At 44.0% G+C, this 16,698-nt stretch overlaps 1 protein-coding gene across 1 annotated transcript; it reads left to right on the plus strand.

The window, feature by feature from the left end:
- Positions 1-10,871: 10,871 nt before the first annotated feature.
- Positions 10,872-16,236, plus strand: IRX1 (iroquois homeobox 1). Its single transcript, XM_025178463.3, has 4 exons — positions 10,872-11,131; positions 13,947-14,967; positions 15,417-15,489; positions 15,843-16,236. The coding sequence occupies exons 1-4, from the start codon at positions 10,874-10,876 to the stop codon at positions 15,898-15,900; spliced, it is 1,410 nt and encodes a 469-aa protein (XP_025034248.2). The 5' UTR covers positions 10,872-10,873; the 3' UTR covers positions 15,901-16,236.
- The last annotated feature ends 462 nt before the right edge of the window (positions 16,237-16,698 follow it).

The following is a 16,698-nucleotide window of genomic DNA, read 5'->3' on the forward strand; positions in this document are numbered from 1 at the left end:
AATTATGCTGCTCATAGTATATGAAAAGGATTCCTGCAAGCTTTTGTGCAGAATTTTAATTCAACAAGTTCTATTTTAAGATTTATTGAATAGATGTTGCTTATCATATTGTAACTACATGGTTTAAATTAAATGTCTATATACTATAAATAATAATAAACTGTAACGCATACCTCTTCCAATAGCTGGAAAGAATAAATACGTACAGTCAAATATGTCCTGTTGATTTATGTATTTGTTCAGCAAAATAAATAGGAGTAGACTACATTATGTAGATGCTGTGTGGCTACTGCACCCACTGCTCTAGAAAAAGCACAGGTACTCATGAATTCAAATGTCAGGCCTATGAGTCTATAGCACTTATTTCTTAAGCTCATACAAACATTTATGTCTAGTCACCAGTGGATTCTTATACACTTTGTATGGAGAATACATAATGGAGGAAAGGAGAATGATACATTTATCTGCACTTTGCCAGTGGAAAATTATAATAATCTCACCTTAACACCTAGAAATATTATAATTTTCTCAGCTCCAAGTGTGTGATATAAACCTTTAACATAATTGTGGGAGCTGAGGTCTGATCCTGCTATCATTGAAGTCATTATGCACTTTCCCATTGTTATAGTGCACAGAATAAAGGCTACTTTTGAGAACAGATATCTAAAGACACTGGAATATTCACCTGAGAATGTGAAATAAATATTCCACCACTTGGATGGTACATATTTCCAATATAAAGCAATAGAGGAATAGAAACTCAGCAACATCATATTTTTCCACTGTTGGAGAGTGGAAGCACTCTTGTTATGCCAGGGGATAGCTTTTGAATATTGTGCTAAAATATGCTGATCTTCAAATTACAGATGAAAGCATGCCTCAAAAGCAGCACAAGCCATGACAAAAAAGAGAGGGAACTCTTTCCCCTTATAAAGGGTACGTCTACACAGCAGTGTTATTCCGAAATAACAAAGAGGGTACGTCTACACTAGCTCGTTAGTTCAAGCTAGGTAGGGTAATGAGGGCAAGTGGAGTTGCAAATGAAGCCCGGGATTTAAATATCCCGGGCTTCATTTGCATGTTCCCGGGCGCCACCATTTTTAAATCCCCCTTAGTCTGAACTCCGTGCCCACGGCTACACGCGGCACGGAGTAGGTAGTTCGAAATAAAGATCCTAATTCGAACTACCGTTACGCCTCATTCTATGAGGAGTGGAATTCTTACTCTGACTCCTGTAACGCTCATTTCATGAGGAGTAAGAGAAGTCGAAGGAAGAGTGTTCTTCCTTTGACTTCTTGCTGTGTAGACAGCACCTAAAGCAGAGTTAAGCTATTTGGACTTAAGCTATGCTGAAGTTGTGATGCTTAATTTGATTTTAGCTCTGCTATATTGACTACCTAAAGGGAGAGCACACACACTCATCTCCCACTGCTCATTTCCTGCCTTACTTCTAGCACCTCACCAAATCACCCCAGAAGGTGAAACATTAACTGTACAGTTTGAAAGAAGCTCCCATGGCTTAACTACCAGGGCTTTAGCACAGCTGCACTGTGATGTAATTAAGTAGTGTGCAAGCTGCTCTCAAAATTGACTGAGGACTTGAGCAGGCTTGTCTGAAACAAACTAGCCAACTGTTGTGGGAACTACAGCAATCCTATATGTATTTAATACACCAGAATGGAAATGTGAGAGGGCAGTAAGAACAGCTACTGATGGGCAGAGTGTAATTGCTATTGAACCAGCAAGACTCTCTCCCAATCAGCCACACGCACATTCTTGCAGGAAGAGGTCTCTTGCACGGGCGCTCCAGGCCTCAAACCCAGCGGGAATATTACATTTCTGTGGCTTAAAGAGCCAAGCTGGGAAATAGTCCAGGCAAGGCCGGACCCAGCAAAATCCTGGTGGTTTCCCACGAGGCATTGCGCCAGTCCCAGCTCGGGGGGATGCGTAGGCGCTCCTGTTTCCAGGACCAATGTCCAGGACCTGGCTCCAGTGGTGCACCACGCCTTAACTACAGGTGGTGGGAACGAGTCTTCTCCACCAGTGCGCAGTGGACAGCTGAGAGTGCCTGCTTCTGCCCACCCGCACTGCACCTCCCACCTTCTTCAGAGCTCTACTGCCCCGGCCTGGGAGGCCCCAGGAGGTGGGCTTCCCTTCCCCCTTGAGGGATGTTTCCATTTATTCGCGGAGCCCGTAAGCTTTGATATTCTACACTGTGGTTCAAACTCCGGGTCCGGCCTTTTTTGCTGGGTCCGGCCTTGCCTTGCCTTTGTCCCTACGGGGTGTTTCCATTGAGTTCTGAGTGGCCTTGCATTCTACAAGCCAAAACGCTCCAGCCTCGGTAGCTTTTGTCATCCATTGCCTGAACAGTGATAGCGCGGTATAGGGAATAGATTAGTGCCCCACAGATGTTACTTTGGGGCAGCGTTTGCACTCGTGCATCACAATGGAAATGTGCAACTTCATTCGGGATTTTGTTTCTTTTTCCATCTAGCAACTCCCTCCTGCAGCCACACACACTCCTTTGTCCCATCCGGGGCTAACACCGACAGCTGTTCAATTGGTTTGGTTGGTTGGGGGGGGAGACAAACATTTTAACATATTGTCTAACGGTCTCTCCCACTGTTAATTTCCCATGTTGTTAGTAGTGGTGATCTGCACAGCTCATGAAAAAACAGCTCTTTAAACATGTGTATCTAGGTATTTGCATTCAGAAAGAAACAGTGTATATTAAAAGAGAACATGCTTCCAGTTACCAAGGCAGCCGGTCCGAAAATTGTGTCGAAAGGAAGAAAAGCACCCAGAAAGAAAACTACATTTTGGTCACTAATTTGAAGCACTCTCCACACTTTGGTGGAGGCGTGTCCACCGTGCCAGCGTGAATAGAATCCTGTATCGTTGCGTTGTGTTGAAACTGGAAATTGCCTCTGTTTAAACACAGTCAGTCTCACCCGAATGCAAACATACAATAATCTATTCACGATCTCATGGTGGCTACTGCTAGCGACGATCCTGGAGGAAATGTAATTTGAAAAGTTAAGGTGTTTTTTTCCAGAAAGAGCTTAATAGGAATCATTAAGAAGCCCAAAATGTATTATATAATCATTTCCCTTCTTTATAAAGGGGGAAATAACCCCACAACTGCGCTTTCGAACGAATCTTCTGACAAATGTTACAGTTTAGAACCGTTTGCTTCGTATCTGGGAAACAAGAAACGCAGTAGCTGGAAAACTTGAGAACAGAAAGACAAAGGTCAAGGTTAGGTGCTGGTCAGTTTTTGTTTTCTTTACCACGGTTGTTTGAAGTAACTGAAGAAGCATAAATAATCACAGAAGTGTCATTAGCTGCACTGTATAAAGCACAAATAAATGACATGGGAGTCTGAATACTGTGCTCTATAATACTCACTTCCATAATGTTTGCTCGCCATGTCGTCTTCACATTGCCCAGGGGCCAAAAGGAAGCAAATGTTGTCTAAAGTAAAATCAACCCAAAATAACCACCGAAAGGTGGCACGCACTGGAGTGAAGAAATTCATTTAGAGGAAGGAGCAAAATAGCGAAGTGGGCCTTTTCTATCAATGTTCTGCTTGAAAGTTCCTTATCCCACTTGGCATCAGGACACACTGTGCTACCAGGTTTGAGACATAACTTCCAATGAAATCAGTTGGGAAGGAAAGGATTCTGCCTGAAAACCGATGAACAATATGGACCTTTGTATTTATGATATGAAATTGAGCCAAAACTTGTTCTCTTTACGCAAACGATTAGTCCCATTTAGTTCAGTGGAACTGCTCACCAGAGTAAACAGAAGATTTGTCCTATAATCATTTTATATTTTGCATGATAATAAACGATTAATATAATCAAAGAGTTAAAAACATAAAACCATAAAAATGTTTTTAATAATAATGTTCTTATAAGGGAAGTTCTTATCAGTGAGTTGCACTGTACTTGGCAAACAAGCCTTTTTACCTTTTAAACAAATAATTCATTAGGTAATTAAATTCAAGTGAGATTACTCTAATTAAATATACACTGCTGTTGAATCATAATTTCTATGTGGCCTAGTTAAAGATGAGTGATTTCTTATTCCTGACAAAAAAAAGAGAAAGCTTTAAAAGAATTCCCCAGTGACTGGAATAATAGATTTATACACCACCGTACAGAGGTCATTTCAAGAAAGAAGAGACACCAAACACAACATAAAGGGACTTTTCATGTCTAGAGATACTAGAATTTCAGGTTTTATTGCTCTGAGTTCTATTAAAAGACTTTGTGGAACCTAGGAGGAAATCAAAATTATCTTTCAAAAGGCGATAAGTTATATAAATATGTGCACAAACAGAAATGTGTCTCTGAAGGCATTAGTTCTGCATAATTTCAGATGAGTAGCTACTAGGCCTCAAAGGAAACAGTGCATCTTGAAATGTTCTGAAGGCTTACACTGGCCAAAATAAGGCAGGACTTTAGCAAAATTAGAAGTAACTTTGTAGCCAACTATGTGCTATATGTCCTGGTTCCCTTTAATAGCATTAAGAGTTCAAACCATAAAGACTAATCTGGAGAGTAGAAGTTCCTGCTCTCTGCTTTGATCTCCTTCCTCTTGGCTGTTTAAAGCTGACAGTTTGGCTGAATGGCATTCACTGCTTTCATTTGTAAGACATGAGTTTCCTAGTGTTCCAGAGCTAGCAGCTACACCTGTACTGCAGGAATTTACATTGCATTGCTCTAGGATGGCATTGATTTGGGACGGGTGAAATACAAACACAAACTAATTAAAAACTGCATAATGCAGCCCTACAGGAACAAGACAGAAAAACAAATAAATACAACTGCAGCTGGCACAGCAATTGTGCCTCTGCCCCCAAGCATAAAATTATAAGCCTTAAAAAAAACCTCACATAATTGCTGTTGATCGTTTTGGAGACAGAATGAAAATTATTTTATTAATTAAGTACAGGTCTGTAATAGATTTGTGTGCATGTTTATATACACAGACATGTGTGTAGAATGTCACTTTTAACTATTAAGTAATACAATATGTACAATAAATAAATAATCTAATCAATTCGAGAATCAAAATTAAGATAGATTAGAATGGAGATATAATAATAATAATAATAATAATAATAATAATAATAATAATAAAGCGTTTTTATAAACTCACCGTAGGGTGTACTAAAAAATTGGGGGTTTATATGTAAATTAAAGAAATTGACATTTTCTCTAAAATAATGTAATAACTCTGTGTTTACCATTTTCATTTCAAGTTTTTTACCAGCTATTAAAATGAGCATATTCAGGCACCCTGATTCCTCACTGGGAAAAGCTCTCTCTCTCTCTCTCTCTCTCTCTCTCTCCAAATTTACAAAATCAGCTAGATATCCAAGATGTCTGATTACTATTTTGTAATAAATTGCACAAACCAGATCATTAAATCTTATGGTCCGAGGCTGCAGGCTGATGTTAATGTGAATGAAGTTTTGCGGAAGGTGATTTTCTTTAAATATAAATCTTTCCCCCCGGTTGGCTGGTGCAAAGGGGAGTCTGAAATTCAAAAGACGCATTGCCTTTCTGCCTGTCATTGTTTGACACGTCTTGTTGTCACAAAGTAGAGTTGTTTCCCAGATTCTGCTGGAAAAGGTGCAAAGTAATAATGAGTGTTTAACAAGGCTCATAAATCAGGGTTGATGAGAAGTGATCTTGAACTGCGGGGGGAGAAGAGGGGAGGGGGAGAAGGTGGATGCACGAGGAAGGCAGGCCCTGACAGTAGATCGCCAACGAGAGTAAAAGAATAACTGGGTCGATTGAAATATTACTAAAGACATATTGCTATCCCCAAAATAAGAATTACCAAATGAAACCAGGTTTCATGCTGAATCAAATATAATATAGTTAATGAACTCAAGTAAATTGCTCCAAATAGTTGACACTCGATGCATAATTATAATCTAGGCAGGATATATTAAAATAATGGACTCAGCTCTGCACAGATGAATTACCAAAGTGTATAGCTTTGATACTTAAGATAGTGGAACTATTTTATACTTACACATATCAATGATTGGGGCGTTAGAGGTGAAGATCAGCTCGTAAATTATGTTCATGTTTTATTTCAGTCTAAGTTTTCTTTCCACAAGGGAAAAAAGGGGAAAATAGAATAAAAACGTAACAGATCAGCTACAGTTCCTTCCAAATGCAAGCTAAAAATCAACAGAGGAGTTGCGAAGAAACCATATATGGCTCTTGCAAAACATCGAATAAAATGAACCCTTTTTTTTCTCAAGACACGAGCAGGACGCTTTGGCAAATAGGTATGCATCTATTTTGGTATATATTATCAGTGCCGAATGGACCCTGATTTCAATCACATGTTTATATGCACGTGTGCATAGCTGGCTGGATGTACAACGCACAAATGCATCTCTGAAAATTACAGCGGCGAACCATACATACACCAACTCCACTCTCAAAACTGTAGTCAGCATCTTATTCTCTCTATAGTTTAGGCGTCTCCTTTCAACATCTCTGTCATCTCCATTTAAGGATATTTTCAGCGGTTTATCACTGCCATCTCCAGCCCTGCGCATTTCCAGCAGGTTATCCCAATAGCCACCTCCCAGCCCCCGATATGTTCTGCAGATCGCCATCAGTGCCCTCAGATATTTGGTGCGGATTCCCAGCCCTCCAATAACCACTCTTAGGACATCTGGAGCAGATCAAAATCACTGACTTCATTCTTAGCAGTCAGGTTAAAGCTTTCACATATCCTCTCTGCAAACAGACCCTTGAGTCAATTCCTGAAGAACCAGCCTTTAGTTAAAATTCGGCCAAGCAGCGACCCCTATGTCTGGATTTGCATTTCTTATCGGACCTCGATCTACACTGATTTGTTAATAATAATTAAAAAAAGACACTCTCTTGGCAGTGGATGCACCGCCTTGAAAAAAAACTAGAAGGATCCCACTGTTTTAGGCAAACTCATTCTCAGAATGGCTTTAAAAAAACACTGTGGTTTATCTGCTCGCTGATCTTTGAATTATAGAAGCGTGACCATTTAGGTCGATTTGTTTTAAATAGTATACAATTTATTTGAGGCAATTACTGTAAGTATAATCACAGCAGAACCAGGACTGGTACCCATTTTCCTCGTGCTTGTTTTCATATGTAAATCCGCTCTCCAATGGAAAGGTGACCGTGTTTTTTACTCTAATCCCAATTCCTTTCTTTGCTACATGACTGATTGTTCGCGTCGTTAAAATGTGTTTAGCTAATGAATTGGCATTGTACTCTTTTTGTTAGGATTTTGTCGAAAGTTAAGGAGACATCCAAACAATGCAAACACAGGATTTTAGAACTAGGCTGATTTTTTTAACGAGACGTTTGTTGGAAAAGAAAAAAACCTCTAAGAAGCCAGCATTTTAATTCCATCTAGTTAACAATTGCAGGTTGATTAGTGGGGGAAGATCTCGCCAACCTTTTTGATGGTTTTGGACTACTTTGGGTACAGAAGAAGAAGTGTCTGTTGCTCTTAATAGTTGCTGCTGATGTCCGTAATTTTCCGTAGTTTTGTTGTTTGTGAATTTTGACTGTGTTTAAGCCTCTGCTCTGGGTCTTGTACGGGGAAAATAAACCCCAAATCTCCTAGACTTTCGCTAAAATGATTTTGAAGCTAAGTAGCTTAGTGTGGGCGCTCTGGTCCCAGCTCACTTGCACGGGGAGGGGGAATGAATAAAAAAGGTTTGAAAGGTTGGCTAGTGGTCTGACTTAAACTGTCATAAAATGGACAATACCCAATATGCGAGCACGACCCACATCCTACTGGTGGGTGTGTAACACAAATGAGAACAATTAATGGCGTTCGCGAGACACTGCTCTCAGCTGTTACCCTGATAACTTTGCGGACCAGAAACGAAACTCTTCCGTCAACCTTGAAACTTCCCTAATCTTTGGGATTTTTTAAAAAGACGTGCTTGTTTGCAACAGTTTCCCGAATCTCCCGGCCTTTCCCCCTCAGTTGTTTTTAATTTCCATATAAGAAATTATGGCAAAACTCTGCCCGAGAAGATGCTGGGGGAACGAAGAGCACGCGACATAATTTTCTGAAATTTTGAGTTCAGGATGGGAAGGGGAGGAGAGATGGGGTGATTCACATTTCCTAATCCCTCCCCCCCCAAACTGGAAACTTCTCTCGGTGCACATTCCAGCCACATCTGAAGCGCTAAGGAGATTTCGGCTTGTCCCACCTTTATTTACACGCACTCTTGTAATGTCACACATTTCAGATCGCAAAGCGCGGCTGTACTTTTCTGCGACCGTTTACCTTTGTTACCGCGTGGTGCTTGGGGCTTTGATGGCTCTCCTGGTTAGAGGGGTTTTGTTCTTCTCCACCATTTGAGACTGGTAGTGGAGGGGGTGGGGTCACTATCCCCAAATGGGAGAGAGGAAGTTTAACCAACTCCTAGATGGAAAGATTTCCTGGAGGGTGGGAAGGGTTGGCCAGGGAAGGAAAAAGCTGGGGAAAGGCAACACTTTAAAGACACTGGGCACTTGTAACCATTATTTCTTTCTTAGCTTTAATGATATTAGTGGCTCGTTGGCAGATCCGGCAGAGACAGAGAGTAAAACGGGCATATGCACTAGTACAAATGTTTTATGGGTTGGGATGTTATAAATAAATGCCCAGATCAGGAATTCTTGCTTAGAATACGTGGCCGCCATAAGGTTGGAAAGTAAACGAGTTTACTGCAAATGCTTTCTTTAAAAAAAATCAGTGTGACTTTCTTAAAACAAAGGGGTGTGCAAGTCCAGGTCCAAATGGTTCTTTTTGCCTTTCTTTCCCTGGTCGTTCGTGTCAGGCAAAACTTCACGCTCACTTCCTTTTCCTTCATAACAAAGAAAGGAGCTTGGGCTGGAGTGTTCGCACCAGACTCAGTCTGGGCAATTGTGGAGCGGGGGTTGGTGGAAACACCCCCTAACTCCCCCCCCCTCCGCCCTGCTCCCTGTGCCCTTTGTGCGTGGGGAGGCTGGGATTAGCCCAGGTGAGTTCGCCTTGTGCTTCCTTCTGGCGCTGTTCTAGCTTTCCTGGGCACAAGGAACAGAGCGTCTCTTGATGGGACCTGCCTGCGAGGGGGAAGCTCTCGGGATCCCTGCCCTGAACAGAGGGCCGAGGGGGACTCGCGGCGGCGTGGCGGAGCAGGGCAAGCCGCCTTAGGAGCGTGTGAACTAGGAGGAGGTGGCCAGGAGTTGAGAGGAGCCGGGCGCTGCCAGACAAGGCGAGAGGCGCCCTTAGGAGAGCGGGGAGCGGAGAGGGCGAGTGGAGGCTTCATTAGCCAAGTGGGAGGGCAAAGGAGCGGCCGGAAGCCCCTGGACCTGGCATCCCGCCGCGGGTCTTCGGGGCTCGCCAGTGCGCAGGGATGCGGGAGGGGCGGGAGTCCCGCGGCAGAAAAGGGAAAGTTAGTTCCACCGCAGCCCGGCCGTGCTCAGGCTAGCGCGCTGCTCGGGCGGGCAGGCGGGGCCACGTCTCCCATCCCGAGAGGAGCCGACAGCTCGCCACCAGCACTAGTTTCCTGAAGGCGGCCGAGTCTCCAGCTGCTTCAGCACGCAGGGTCCTGTCCCTCCTGCTGCGGAGCTTGTAACCGAGACAGGAGGCGGGGGGGCAAAAAAAAAAAAAAAAAGAGGGTTTTAAACCTAACAACAGCGCCCTTCCCACCCCTCCTTTCCTCTGCGTCTCTCCCAGGCCCCGGAAAGTTTGCAGCCGACAGGACAGTCCAGTGACGCGCTCCTGGGGCTTTGCCTCACGCGTGTGGCTGTTGCTGCGGGCATTGTCACTGAATGTCCCTCAGGTGGGATGCCGAGGGGCCAGTCGAGTGGTGGTTTTAGCTAAAGGTTTCCGGGGAGAGCGGCTCGAAAAGGCAGCCCCTAAAATGGCCTAGGGGGCGTTGTGTTGACCGCTGTCGTGAGCAGATGGGGGGTGGTAAATTGTTCCCAGCCGGGTGGCTGCAAAGCCCCCTTTCTTGCCACGCCACTCTCATTTGTTCCTGAGGCTGGCGACGACAAGGGGGACTCAGTGTTAAAGGTGGAGGGAAAAAAAACGCAGCAGCACAGTTGTTTTTTTGTTAAAAGGGGACACACTACGGCTGCAAAACAGCAAAACCCCAATGTTGGACAACTGTAAAATCGTGTAGACAGGTTGTCATACAGCAGTGGGGGCTTTTCTGAAAGGAGCCCATTGCTAAACATTAAATACACACACGCACCGCACAGCAGCTGCGCGGGCGCACGCACACACACACACACACGCACACACACATCAAGGAAAGTGGCCGAGCCAAGGCTGAGCACCACGTGCTTCGCCAAGGGGGGGCGGGTGGGGGGCGGGGCGGGGCTTGCAGCTCAAGTGGATGCCAATCAAAGCATCAACTTCAAATTGTATCTGAAAGATCAGCCTAGGACCTAAGGGCAGACACATCAGTTGGAGCTCAATTGTTGATCAGATCACATCTAAGGGATTTAGGAGCGCAGAAGAGCCGAGATTTGAGGAAAGGCGCCCCACTGCATCCATCCACACTCCTCCTCCTCCTCCTCCTCCTCCTCCACACCCCGATTACAATTCCGCTCTGACAGAAAGAAAGGGAACGAAAACAAGAAAATTATCAGATCGATTTTCCCAGCACCCGGCCTGACTTCAGTTAAAAAAGAGCGAGAAAGACCCAAACCAGCCGGGTTTGTTCCGCGCCCCCCCCCCCCCGCCGCTCAGTTTCCCTCCTCCCCTTTCCCCCCTTTTTATTTTTTAAATCCTCCCCCCTTTATACTTCTGCTGCTGCCGCCTCCGCCGCTGCCACCGCCGCCGCCGTGTTTGCGCCCTGGAGATGTCCTTCCCCCAGCTGGGCTACCCGCAGTATATCAGCGCCAGCCAGGCGGTGTACGGGAGCGATCGGCCCGGGGTGCTGGCTGCCGCCGCCGCCGCCGCCGCCGCCGCTGCCTCGGGCCGGCCTGGGGGCGCGGAGCTGGGGAGCGGCTCGGCGGCTGTCACTTCGGTGCTGGGCATGTACGCGAGTCCCTACAGCGCCCCCAACTACAGCGCCTTCCTGCCCTACACCGCCGACCTCAGCCTCTTCTCCCAGATGGTAAGTCTCGGGCGCTGCTTCCCCCCTCGTTTGCCCTTCGCACCTCGCCCTGCCTCCTGCCCTTTCGGGATGCCACGGGACCGACCTGCCGGGGGCCTTGGCCCCGCGTTTCTTCCGGGCGGTGGGGGAGAGCTGGGGTCGTGCCACGGAGATGGAGCCCGCTTAACACACTGCAGGCTGCAGCGAGAAGCCCCGACAAAACCCGTGGGGGTAACTTCCCGGGCTGCCTCAGTTAGACACTTTCTCCAGCTGCCTCTCCGCAGATCCCCAAAGGGGGCTGCTTGCAAGCGCTCTGGGCTGCTGCTGCGTGGGGGGGATGAGCTGACCGGAGACCCCAGCCGGCAGGGGAGAGGGGAGTCTGGTGTGGGAAACTGTGCGCGCCTACGCAGGGGGGTCTTTGGGCATTGGGCCGATCGGCCGCTACTCCAGCCTGAAACAAACTCCAGATAGTTTTCTTCTCGGGAGTGGATTAGCAGAGCAGGAGTCCTGTCCTTGTTGTTGGATTACCCTGGCAACTCAACTTTCCGTGTAGGGAATGACGACAGATTTTTGTTGTTGTTATTCAAACCAGCTTTAATCATATTCCGGTGACACCTTTGCTAATTTTCTTTTTACGCTGGCGCTATAAACGAGACCGTTTGTAAAAAGAGAACACAAAAAGAGCGGCAGCGGTAGGCATACTTCCTTACTTCAGGCATTTTGCTCGAGGCTTAAAATCATCGCCTTTTTAGTTGCATATCCTTTTTATACTTCCGTTTAAGCTTCACAGATTTCATTTGCATCAAGTAAAATGCCCACAGAGAAATACATTGCCATTAAGTTGCCAATAAAATTTTTATTTGTGTCCTTGAATTTGATGCTAGAGAATATACCCAAGGAAAAGTGAAACGGATGAGGTCGTTAACTCTTTATCTGTGTTTTTGTTGAATTGTTTTCTTGTTAATAGATAAAAATATCTGAATTTCGGAGTGGTGACGTTTTTAGGTTTCACTTTATTTTTAAACATCTCTTAACCCCCCCCTCCTCCTGCTTTCTCCCCTCCCCCCAGTAAGGTATAGGATGTGAATATTTATCACTCTACACACGTAAAGAATGTATTGTGCAGGCTAAAAATATATTATTTGAACAAGAGAAGACATTTGGAATGAGGTCATTTTATGTTACAATCTTTTTTATGAATATTTTTGTCATAAAACACATTTAATACTTTTAGCTCTATTTGGCTAATGCAATAGAAGTTGACATAGAAGTAATGAGTTGATTTGCAAACGGCTCTTTCAAAAGAATTCCCAGCGGAGATTACAGAGAAATATCATTTCAAATGTAGTAATAAAAACAACGGGAAAGGGGGAGTGTAGAAAGACTACTCCAATGCAAATTATTATAAAAATTATATCTGGCCTTTTAAAGATGACATTCTTTTCTTTGTAGACTGTGTATAACCCTTGCCTATGAATTTAAAATGCGTGTTCTTTTTCAACTGCCTGCCAAAGTTAAATCAGTTTCTTTGCAAAAAAAATGTGATACTTTTTTAAATTAAAGACGTTTTTAACTTTGATTTTTCTAAAATGCTCGTATAACGTTCTGCAAGTGTTAAGACTATGAATAAAGACAAGCATAAACAGAACAGATTTTTTTGAACGGAACAAAAATAGAAATACAAGGTGGTTTCAAATCTTAAAATACCTGGGAATATTCCCATTTGCTACTCCCGAAGGTATCTGTATGTTTGCATACAGTGGTAACTCTTTAGAAGGGGTGGTAATATCCTGATTTAATTTCCAGGCTTTTCATTATTTGGAAATCAAGAGGTAAAATATTATGTGAGTGTCTGAACAATTTGCGGTAATAATGAGGCCTAATGAGCTTGTTAGAAAGATAAAATGTTATTTACCAAAACACCTGATGGGATAATTTGACTTGCTGTGTTTTACTACTGATGATAAAAAGAATATTGATTGCAAATAAATCACCGCCTCTAAACGCTGGCAAACAATTTTCTTACATCAAAGTAAAACTTAAGAGATAAAGTAGATGCATGCATATACGCCGTAAGGATGAATCCGTTTCCATCCCAGCGTACAAGAGCTCTTTTCTAACCAGTTAATATTTTATAGCCCACGTCTGAGGTTTGTGTGTACGCGAGAAATGTCTCTCATTTTAGTGTGTTTGCAATTCAAAATCGCCTTTCTCGACTAATTTAACCTGCTCGCGAGCTACTTTTTAAGGCTGATTTGGGGCTCACTAAAGAGACTTCGGGTTTAATTGTGACATGCCCCTGGCTGTTTTGAAAATAGGCGTATTATTAGGGGGTGACATTCTCTTCGTGAGAGAGATCATCTCTGCTCATTGCTGCGTGCTTCTTTTAAACACGCGATGCAACTGACTCCTCGAGATAACTGTGAAAATATTACATTCGCATCGTTTGATTTGGTTTGCCTGGGGGCGAGGGGATGAGAGGGCTGAGAAGTGCTGGAGGTGCAGAAAGCACGCCTCACGTTTAGCAGCTCCTTGGGCAGCCCCCCTTCCCATTCCCCCCAAGAAGGGGTGTCCTTTGGGAACAGTTCTGTTCCATCTAAAGTGAGAATAACCTAGAATAGGGGTGGGGGAGAGTAAAGTTTTCCTGGAAAGCCCCCGGGCTGTATTCTAGAGGCCTGGTTGTGTGCTTTGCTACATCCCTGCCCGTGCAGTGAGTGGAAAGACGCATCTCTCTTAAGAAAGGAACAAACTGCAGCAGCAACATATTCAGGTTTGTTAGAGACAGTCACAAGCGAACTCATTTTCTTTTCTCTCTGCTTGTCTAAATGTGTTGCAGGGCTCCCAGTATGAACTGAAGGATAACCCAGGTGTCCACCCTGCGACCTTTGCTGCCCACACTGCTCCTGGCTATTACCCCTACGGACAGTTCCAATATGGGGACCCAGGACGGCCTAAGAATGCCACCAGGGAGAGCACCAGCACCCTGAAGGCCTGGCTGAACGAGCACCGGAAGAACCCCTACCCCACCAAGGGCGAGAAGATCATGCTGGCCATCATCACCAAGATGACCCTCACCCAGGTCTCCACCTGGTTCGCCAACGCCAGGAGGAGGCTGAAGAAGGAGAACAAAGTCACCTGGGGAGCAAGGAGTAAGGACCAAGAAGATGGTCACCTCTTTGGGAGTGACAACGAGGGAGACCCCGAAAAGAACGAAGACGACGAAGAAATCGACCTGGAAAGCATAGACATTGATAAAATCGATGAGAACGACGGGGAACAGAGTAATGAAGAAGAGGAGGAGAAATCTGAGCTCCTGAGACAAAGCAGCGAAGATGAACATTTGGAAAAAGAAAAGGATTTGTCATTGTCAGCCTCTGAAGGTCTGAAACCCAAAGACTCTTTCTCCCTGGTAAAGGAGGCCTCTGACAACAGTACACGTATCATAACCCCCAATGGACAGAATAATTTACAGGTGCCACCGCACAGCAAACCCAAGATTTGGTCTTTGGCAGAGACAGCAACCAGCCCTGATGGCGCCCTGAAGTCTTCTCCTCCTCCTCCTTCTCCTTCTCATTCCCAGGTTAACCACACTTCCACTCAGATCCAGCATCCGGCTTTCCTCCCTAGCCATGGACTCTACACGTGCCAGATTGGCAAATTCCACAACTGGACAAATGGGACTTTCCTCACGCAGGGTTCCCTGCTAAATGTGAGGTCTTTTTTGGGAGTAAACCACCATCATGCTGCTCATCATAACCACCACCTCCAGGCCCAGCAGCAGCCTTCTGTGCTAACAACAAGCCTGGGAGCTCTAAGCAGTGAAAAGCCTACAGAGAGGACCAGTCCCAAACATATAGGTAATGCCCCACGCACGGGGAAGGCTGTTTATTTTTTTAAAATGTCCTCAGATTCACCCTTGTTGTAATTCACTGTCTTTAAAGGACTTCCACCTACTTTGGAGCTGAATTTAGCCTCTAGCCTGATAAATAATATAATTAGCGTGTTTCATGTGGAATTTTACAGTCAGTCACGGTCTAGGCACCTCAAAAATAAGTTAACATGATTGGGGAGCTCTATTTACCGTATTCCCGGAGCTTTCACGTGTTTTGTTGTTTAGTTCAAAGCCCTCGGTTTCAAAGTGTTACAACAAAAAATTGAAATGTGTCAAGAGTACCTTATAGCTGCTTTGGAACAACAAACAAGTAACACACACGTGAACTGATACATATATGTCTGCTTGGGTACATGTCAGTGTGCTTGAGTATATAATTTTCTAAGATGTTTCTTGGGTTTTCTTTCCCCCCAGAACGAGAAAATGCACCCAGGACTGAAACCCCACCTCAGCAGTTAAAATCGCCTTTCCAGCCTGTCCGTGACAAGTGAGTCACTCTTCACTGAAGGAATGTTACTTACGTGACATAGGGCGTTTGATTAACAAAGACTAATTATAACGACTACTTATCTTTATATTAATACATAAAACAAGACAGATACAGCATTTCCTGCTGTAATCCTTTCAAAAGCAGAATAAATTGCAGTTGTTCATAGCTTGTTTGTAACTTTGTAGAAACTTCACAAATCTTAAATATCTTTTGGCTTTGATGTCTTAGAAAATATTTCAGCGTGGCTAGCTAATTTTAGGCAGTTAAATCAGCAGACAGACAACCGTAGCGATGTTTTGACTAAGTCTTTTTTACTGATAGATTGTTGCGTCTTTTTGTTCCCCCTACAGCTCTTTGGCTCAGCAAGAGGGAACACCGCGAATTTTAACAGCTCTCCCTTCTGCTTGATTAAATGGGTTGGTGGAAAAACTATTTCAGAGACTGGTATAAAGGACAAAAACAGTGAAACGATGTAAACGGCTCCCATCCATCTCTCTTTGCAATAAGGTGGTGCAAATCCATAAAGGCGATTACACAAATCTGTAGATGGATCCCCTTCTCCACTGTACCATTTCAGATCGTGTTACTCTAACCATTCTTGAATTATTTGTTTGGTAAATGTTTCCCATGTGTTTGTGTTTTTTTCTGTATATAGCGTGATTTCAGATTGTAAATAGCGCGTCAGCAAAACTTGTCTAAATCATATATTTTTGTCTAATAAACTAAATGAAATTATGAAACTTCCTCAGGTATGTATTTTATTGTTGCAGAATTTAAACTTAAATTAGACAGCTAATCAAACAGGCATTGCTTTCCTCTTAAATATTAGAGGGGTTTTCCCCTGACTTTAAAAATCACTAAATGGAGGCTTTTGCTTCATGGTTAGTGAAAGGTAAATCCTCTGAGCCAAGCTGCGAATTTTCTGTTTCGTGCACGTACATTTAAAGAGTTGAGTGCAATTTTTTGTTGGCTAGCTAGATGATAATCACCCTTTCAACTAGTAAGGGACAAAAATGCTCAGACACAATCATGTCCAAAAGTGTAGGTGGTTTGATTTCTAGATACTCTATACAATTCATTTTTGAAAGTACAAAAGAGAGAAGTTTTCTCTGTTTGTTAACATATAACTTGACTAAATCAACTTGTAAATTGGATCGCCGGTAAATTATGTTTCTAGTCCATATTTTGTGCTGACTAGGAAAACAG

Source organism: Pelodiscus sinensis, chromosome 2, assembly GCF_052426305.1.
Source record: "Pelodiscus sinensis isolate ZL-2025 chromosome 2, ASM5242630v1, whole genome shotgun sequence".
Lineage (NCBI taxonomy): Eukaryota > Metazoa > Chordata > Testudines > Trionychidae > Pelodiscus > Pelodiscus sinensis.

Bases quoted from the DNA above. Each gene is read 5' to 3' on its own strand.
- IRX1 (XM_025178463.3), top strand. From the start codon at position 10,874: ATGTCCTTCCCCCAGCTGGGCTACCCGCAGTATATCAGCGCCAGCCAG. The intron at 11,132-13,946 runs GTAAGTCTCGGG...AATGTGTTGCAG, and splicing joins TCAGCCTCTTCTCCCAGATG to GGCTCCCAGTATGAACTGAA. The intron at 14,968-15,416 runs GTAATGCCCCAC...CTTTCCCCCCAG, and splicing joins GACCAGTCCCAAACATATAG to AACGAGAAAATGCACCCAGG.